The 8532-nt window shown below is 34.4% G+C and overlaps 1 protein-coding gene across 2 annotated transcripts; it reads left to right on the top strand.

Annotated features, from left to right (window-relative positions):
- The first annotated feature begins 444 nt into the window (after positions 1-444).
- Positions 445-4820, top strand: LOC124888690. 2 transcript variants are annotated; one of them, XM_047399696.1, is made up of 3 exons: positions 445-708; positions 4078-4260; positions 4458-4820. In XM_047399696.1, the coding sequence occupies exons 2-3, from the start codon at positions 4090-4092 to the stop codon at positions 4527-4529; spliced, it is 243 nt and encodes an 80-aa protein (XP_047255652.1). In that variant the 5' UTR covers positions 445-708; positions 4078-4089; the 3' UTR covers positions 4530-4820. The 2 variants fall into 2 exon arrangements, with proteins under 2 accessions (XP_047255652.1, XP_047255651.1); XM_047399695.1 differs by having other exon boundaries at positions 476-708; positions 4074-4260.
- Positions 4821-8532: the final 3712 nt, after the last annotated feature.

Genomic DNA, 8532 nt, shown 5'->3' on the forward strand with positions numbered 1-8532 from the left:
TTGTGTGTTGCACTCAGAATTCTTCGGATTTTAGCTTGTATCATCCATCTTTTTATTGAAGTTGTAATTTTCACAGACCCACACAAGTCGAACATGGAGTCAAGAAATTCAATTTTCTCCTATGTTATTTGAACCTTTTCCGAGTTGTCAGCTCAATCCAACTCTTTCACAATGTAGTGCTTTCCAGTTAGGTAGTTCTTGTTGCGGTTGCTTGTAGGGTTGTGCAGATTTCGGTTCAAACCGTTAACCCGAACCGATAATTTGATTATCGGATTAACGGGTCGGATTTTTTGTTAGCTGGTCAGGTGTCGATTTTAAAAAAACAATTAACGGGTTGTCGGTTCGGGGCTTGGGTTTCCTAAATTTTTTATCGGGCCACCCGATAACCCGATAAAAATTAATACACATAACACCCATGTCCCGTTCCACTAGGGTCCAAATCCCAAGCCCAAATTCCCACCCATTACATTTCCCGTTCCACCCATGACCCATTACTCCTTTCTGATTAGGGTTAGAGAACGGAGACCAAAATCTTTCAATTTTCACGCTGCCTCACTCAACAGTCGACACTCGGTTTTAGTGCTTCTCTCTCAAGTCTCAATATTCAGAATTTTTGCTCAATTTTTGCTTAAATCTCAGTATTGAAGCTCAAATTTTGCTGATATTCTGTAGAGACCAAAGAAGATTTTTTGCTTTTGCTCTCAACAGGTAAGAATTTTTGTCTTTGCTCGAAGCCTAGATCTCATTCTTAGAAGTCTTTTTCTCCATCTTCGATTTCTGTCCAATTTTCGATATATTATGTTAAGGATATTAATGTTTTGTCGACTGTCGAGCTTGTACTGTCATTCAGATTGTAAATGGAAGCACGTTAGAAAATGATATAGAAAGTACAGAGTAAATAGAAGCAGAAGATTCTTTCAGTTTTTTTTTGTTTCTTCATTTTCTACCTTACTATTATTGTAGGTTTCAGTTCTGTAAATATCTGTTATAGTCTTATAAGTTGGAGCTCCATTATTCTTTTATGTATACAAGATGATCTTTATGGTGTCACATGATCTAATTTTTTAGTTCTCAAGTATAGCTGAGGAGAAACTAAGAATTCCTATATACTATTGATGTTGCAAGTGCAATAGCGAAATACTAATAGGTCTGGGATATCTGCTGGACAGGAGGAACTACTGTTGTTCTTAACCATTTTTGTTTATAATGTGCATAGGACTAATATTTTGAGCCTATCTTGTTTCCCCGCAAAACTGGTTTGGACTGTAACTTTGTTGTTTGAAGTGTGGCTACAAAATTGTTTCTCCACTGATAATTCTATGCTAAATATAAGGTCAGAGAGATTGTGGTTAGATAAACAGATATAGATACTAGTCGAGCCTAACACATCAGATAAACAAAATTTGTACTGCCCAGTTATACTTATGATTTGCTTATGTTTGGAAAATATTTTGAATGTTAACAGTTTAACCCGATAACCGATAACAATCAATAACCGATAACCCGATATCTTAATGGTTCTTAATGCTTTAGCTTTATTACAAACCGATAATTAATATGTCAAACCGATAAACTTCAAAACCGAACCGAACCGACCGATATGCAGCCCTAGTTGCTTGTTGATTACCTAGTATCCTGGACTTTTAGAAATACCAAAGGGTTCTCGAACCATGGACGAAATGATGGTTGTTATCTGATAGAAGGATGCCTATCGAAGTAAATTGAAGTTCTACAGAATTATTATAAGACTAGCAATGAGAAATGGTAGTGATTGTTGGACATCTAAAGTCCAAAATATTCACTCTTTGAGTGTCGAGGAGATGCGGATGCTAAAATGTATGTGTATACAAGATTAGATAAGATAAAAATGACCATATTCGCTAGAAGGTGCTAGTAGCACACAATAAGGATACAATAAGAGAAAGTCGTATAAGATTGGTCATGTCCTGTGTTGCCTCGATCTACTGATGCATTGGTCCGTATGTGGGATACTATTGTGAGTGAAGATCTTAAAAGGGAACGAAGCAGATCTAAAATTACATGGGAGAAAGTTGTCTTGAAAGAGCTACATGTTTTTGGTATCAACGCAAGCTTGGCTAAAGGTAGGGCATAAAAAAAGACAAAAAAAATTCATATGGGTGAATTTACTAGTGCAGAATATGATGTCATCTTGTTTGAGTGCTTTTAATAGTATTATCTGTGTAACTTATTTTTCATTTCTATGTTTTTTTGATATGATGATGCCTGGGGTTGAGCTTAAATAGAGAAGTAAGGATTCATATAATGGACCTGAACTTGTTTTAAATTGAGGCATAGTTGTTGTTGTGTCTGCCTTATTTTACTCTCTAATGCGGGAGGATATTCTCGCTCGCTTCAGTGCTTCCTGCTTCTGGCTTATGGTGCTAAAGTGCACAGGTTTTCTTTTCCGCCTCGCCTCACGGTTAAAGTGCCGAAGCAAGTTCTTTTAATAACACTATTTCAATCTACTTTTATAGGTTGACGTTATTGATTTTATTTCTTATCTTGGACTAGTTAGTTGGTTAGAAGTTCTGGAGACATAGTTGGTTTCACCCCTAAGCTGCTAAGCAAATCGAGGAGATAAGAGGCTTCTTATTTTTATCACTCTTTGACTAAAACATAATGTTAGACTTGTGAGTTGTTTACTCTTAGTTTACATGGTGTTATGGATCAAAAAGAACTAATTGTCATTGAATGTTTGTAACTTATAAAAATCACCCATGCTCGGAGAGTTCAAAATCTGTATTAATCAAAAGGCAATGAGTTGAACTTTTTGGATTTGAAACGGCAGGCATTAAGATCTTTCATGCCCAACTGGAGTGAAAGAATATGGGCTCCCAATATCCCTTAACGTGAGAAAAAGCTCTTATTATTGCCTTGAGGTTTGTGTTGTACTCAAAGCATGAGATTTATTTCCAAGAACCAGTATAATTTTTCTGTGAACAGTTCATGGGAAGTAACTGACCAGTCTATCACTGTTGTCAAACTATAGTGACTTGGATATCTCTGTCCACCGGAAAGCAACAGTCACCCTCCTTCTGTTCATTGGTGGGAAACCTTTCAATGAAGCATAGATCCAATAAAGCATAATTACCCTCGTTAGACATGGACTAAAATATAGAAACTATGGATAGAAAAAAAGTCGAGCATCTATTCAAAAAAAAAAAAAAAAACTATTTCAAAAAAACAGTCGAGCTTCTTTACCTCCACATGGTAGGGGTAAAACTGCATACACACCACGCCCCAGATCCCACTTGTGGGATTAAACTGGATTTAGAGTTGTTGGTAAAGTCGAGCATCCATGGGAAAGAGGGAGAGTAGTGCATGGGTTGTGGTCTCAAAGTTCCATAGTTGTAGCTATTTGCAGAAGCTATCAGGTTACCAAGGTTCAAAGCCTAACCTGACAAACTCTTGCCTCAAAAAAAAAGCATAACTTGTCAGACTCTCTATCAAATGAAATCATATGTTGCTTTTTTGCCAAACTTCTTTGTTTGATAAAACTGTTGCAGAAAATACTTGAATAAGCTTTACTTCCTACTTTTTACAGTAAGAAGGCATGATAGCCTTACTAGAAACAATAAACTTTTTAGTTTTCCCCAAAATTTACTGCCACTATGAAGTTTGAATGTGCTATTTATAAAAATATCATTGTTTGAATGTACCATGAGTGACAAGACTAGTAAGAAGAGCATCTAGTGGTTCAGCTTGCAATATTCACTTTTTACCTTGTAGTCTATTGGTAAGTTTTAGTTGTTCTGTTTATTATGTAGCGTTTTCATGGTTATAGCCGCTATACCTCCTTTTATTCATCTACTTGTGGCCCTCTGGTTTGCAGTGGTTTTAAAGTTGAGAAATAATGTAGATCGCAAGACAGTGTTGAAGTGTTTCTTCTTCCCTGTTCCATCAAGAATGTTGTTTATCCTGCTTTTGTCTCAAACTGTGAACATTGTAATGTTATATGAGTTCTCTGCCTGTTGATTTTGCTGCTACTGATATCACTGCTAATTTGATTTCCTCTAATGCCATGTCTTAACACCGGCCTTTTTATATTTAAGTTAGATCTGGGGAAGTATGGGCCGCAAAGCTGGCACCCTATATATTAACCCAAGGAACTTTGGAAGCCTCCAAAAACCTTGCGCGAAAGAAATGGTCTCATTTCTTAATTGTTTGACTTTAAATCACAACAAGGACGAGAAATGTGGCAGGCAAAAGTCACTATTGAGTACCTGCATGCAAGCTCAGGTAATTGGATGCGTTTCTTTAGTTCAATAGTAATTGTTGTTTTTTCCCTTTTCTTCTTTAATAAGGGTTCCCAGCAAAAGCTAGTAAGTGAGCTTCTCTTTATACGAAGAACGATGAGTGTTTTCTTGATTTAGTATGCATACAATCCAATTGACTTCTTTCACATTAAGATAAATTTGTGTTACCTTTTTGTGCAGAGTGGCAAAAACAGAAAGCCCTGGGGTAGCATCAATTATCACCTGCAAAGGCTTAACAGGGGAAGGAAGTGACTTGGATTGAGTTGCATCTGCATTACTTGCACCGTCAGAGTGGTGGCAGTTGGGTATGTTTTGAAATTAGTTACAGAGATGGTTTCTCCAATTTCTCAATGAACATCTTTCCGAGATAGTCTGTGATCTTTGATTAATAGCATGAATGCAGACTCAAGAAGCAGTTGAAAACATTATTTATTTTCTATTTTAATGTGCGGATCTTTTGACGACTTACGACTGGCAGCTTTAGAAAGTTGTATCCAATTTTTTCTCTATTCGTCTCATAAAAGTGCAAAAACTTCTGGTGCAGGAATGGGCATGAGTAGGAATTGCTTTCTTTGGCATAACGAAAAATTTATTTACCTATGAGATTTTTCCCTTTCAGGCATCCACCCAAGTCTTACCAAAATGAGTCGTATTCTTTTAGCCCTTACTGGAATTGGCTCATATTGTATATTCCCTCCCCCCCCCCCGCCCCCCCCCCCCCCCCCCCCCGCAGGCTTGTTGATTGTTAGTTTACAAGCTCATTGTTTTCCCGTGCGTTAAGGTTGAAGTTGTGGTTGCGTATTGAGTTCTATAAGATTTGGAAGGTAAAAATCACACCAGAGAAGTTATTTCGCTGCAGTTGAAGCGTATTCGAGTGTCGATGTTTGTGAGAAATTTGGATTAGTGTTTTAAAAGAAATTTTAAAGAAGATTCGAATCTCAAGCAAAAGAAACCTACGTGCTGCTTCCTTCCATGAATTAATTAGGAACAAAAACAATTATCAGCTGACTCAAAATTCTATCTGACAATATGCTTTTTTGCGATTTATCCTCTGCCTATGTCTACTTTTCGAAAAGGAATGTCTGTAAGAAATGCATGATTCCGACGTCTTTTTATACCATCTAATATCTATGCTTAAGGTGTTGAATCGTCCCGTTGAAAGTCTAAACACTATAAAGTTCTCGAGAAGTTTCGATTATGTTGTAAGGAAAAAAAGAGAAAAGGATATAAATAGTCATTTGACTCAAGAATTGATATTACCATATTTTAGCCACACCACTTTTGTTGGCCACTTGCCCACTTTCCCTTCTATTTTAGTTTGCTTATTCTTTTTTGTTGTTTTTTATTTGTAGATTTTTTTTTGTGGCTAGCTTTGTGTTTTTTCCCTTTTTCCTAGTTGTGCTCATTTTTTGAAAAAAACTGCTTCCCTTTTTCCTAGTTGTGCTCATTTTTTGAAAAAAACTGCTCTCCTATTTTTTAAAATTCTATTAATAAAATAATCAAATAAAATTTTATAATTTTTTAAAATAATCAAATACAAATTTATAATATTGTACTTGCAACTCTTCTTTTTTCATCAATCAAATATAAATAGAGTATATTTTCAATTGTTATACAAAAATAACATATTTTATATAACAATGATGCGTATGCATATTTTATATATTTATGATACAGTTTCTATACATATATTATATAAATACTTATTTTATATAATAATGATACAATTTCTATATATATCATATACAAATATATATTCTATACAACAATTATACAATTTCTATATACTATTTATACATCTTTTTGCTGCAATAATTATTCAGATGCATATTCTATACAATAATTATGCAATTTTTATAGAAATCTTTATACATATACATATTCTATATAATAATTATATAGTTTGTATACATATCCTATACAATTTCTATATCAATCTTATATGGATACGTGTTTTATGCATTAATTATTGAGAATCTATACACATACATTTTGTACATCCTTTAGCTAAAATTAAAGAAGAGAAATCAATAGTATTAGTAACAAAATTAGGATCAAATTTGAATCCTCCTGGACATTATAATAATCAAAGAATCCACAATAAGACAGATATTTTATGATTATAAGAGAGGTTAAGAGGCCTAGTCAACCAAATAAAAGCATCCTATAATGAAGACAATCCAAGTTCTTTCTTGTTAAAACAAAAGCGGGTCATTGACCCATTTTATTAAAAGAAAAATCTGTACAAAAGTCTGGTTTGGCCCAATGTTCCAAATCCGACCCAAATTAAAACAAAGCAACAAACAGAAAAATAAATAAAGCAAAAAGCAGATAAGTTGTGTCCTAAAAATCAAAAGTTTAAATAACAGTAATTGCACTCTCTTTCTTTTTAAATTATTTTACCCTTTCTCCCTGTTAATATACATAATATAATAGGTATATACATAGCTTTTTATATGTATATGTTGAAATTTTTATAATATTTTTAAGGAGTTTGAATTTTTTTTGTAATATTGAAAACATAATTTGTGTATTTGTGTAATTTTTAGAAATCAAAATGGGAAAGTGTGAAAATGAAGACGAAGCAGATTGTGAGTCCATAGATTCGATTCTCTTGAGCTCCGTATGAATCTTGTCCATCTTGATCTCCAATTGCAGGTGTCCATATCAATTTATTTCGAATCGAGCTAAGATGTACAGTACAAAAACTTAGATCTTTGGAGAAATTACACCTCAAGTCACCCCAATCTCTCACCAGGTGTTGTGTAATCTAGCTCCATTAGAATAAAACTCAAAGATGTAAGTTTCATTTAGCTCAAAAGAAACATAATCGACTAATCTGTTCTTTGTAAGCTTTTAACCTTTTCCGTAATTTATTCCTATATATAGGGTTGAACCTCCATAGAGATTAATACCACCTTCATACAAGTTTAAATTAGCATACTTGGGTCATTAAACTTACAAGATTTCAACTATAAGATGCACATTATGACTGCTGTTATGTGTCTGTGGGTGAAAATGAACTTTGTGTTTGCATTTGAACCTCCCTTTTGTGATTGAAATTCTGCCTTGGGAGTCTTGTGAGCTGCATGTGGTACTTCTCAGCCTGATGCTTTTTCATTTACATTTCTGATCCTTAATTGTGGTATTTGCTGTTTATCCATGATTAGGATACCTTTAGCCTTCCTTGGTAGTTCCGTAAAACTTCGATATGTATGTGTACCAGCAAAACTGAAACGAAAGTTAGCTGAGAAATCTGCCAGTGCATTTTCCTCCCTATAAGTATGCTGCACTTGAATTGCTCCTCCTCTAATTAGTTCTCTAATTCTCTTGATGATCATGATAGTGTTCCAAGGACTTTCCCATTCCCCCTTTACCATTTTCATCAATGCCAATGAATCAGTTTTCAGAAAAAGAGGCAAAAACTGATTTTCCACACAATATTCACATCCTTCCGTCATGGCCATTGCCTCAATGCTAGTGCTGTCACTTAGTTGTCTACATGCTGCATACTGAATATCCCGTTCCTCATTTCTGATACAACAAGCAATCGAACTTGGTCCAGGGTTTTCTTTTGATGTACCATCTGAATTACACGTACACCAATCTTGCATTGGTTTTCTCCATAGTACTACAACTACAGCCTTCTTCTGTGACCTGTAATTCTGCAAGAATTCAACCAATAATGACCAGACTGTAGAAACCTCCTTTAGCCAAGGAAATCTGATCAGTGACAGATTATGCAGGACAATCCAAGTTCACTAATCAAGAACATGATTTTTATTAAGAAAATATTACTATAAATATAAATTCAAAGACAAGACTTATAGCAGGATACCAAGTAACTTCAAGATACATTTAGTTTTGCTCTTTTGCTTCATCACATAACCAATGTGGAAATAGTAAGAGAAAATTTGTCCAGCAAAAACTCTTTTAAGAATTATAAGTGTTGTCGAAGGAATTTACAGAGAGACGTTCTTCAATAATTTTAGAATGTCAAAGTTCATCTTCTAAATGTAAAATACAATGTTCAACAATGCATTTCAATCACTGCTAAAAGTGCACCCCAAAAGAAAGAAAGAAAACAAATGAGCAAAAAAAAATTCGTAAATTTTAAAAGACTCAAAAGAACAAAATCTAGCATTCATACATAATGTAAATATGTTGGCTAATATGACGGAAAAAATTAGAAGAAATTTAATTTAACTCAGCAAGCCAAATTCAAATGAAAAAAATGAAAAATTTGGGTGTGTTT

Source organism: Capsicum annuum, chromosome 11, assembly GCF_002878395.1.
Source record: "Capsicum annuum cultivar UCD-10X-F1 chromosome 11, UCD10Xv1.1, whole genome shotgun sequence".
NCBI classification, from domain to species: Eukaryota; Viridiplantae; Streptophyta; class Magnoliopsida; order Solanales; family Solanaceae; genus Capsicum; species Capsicum annuum.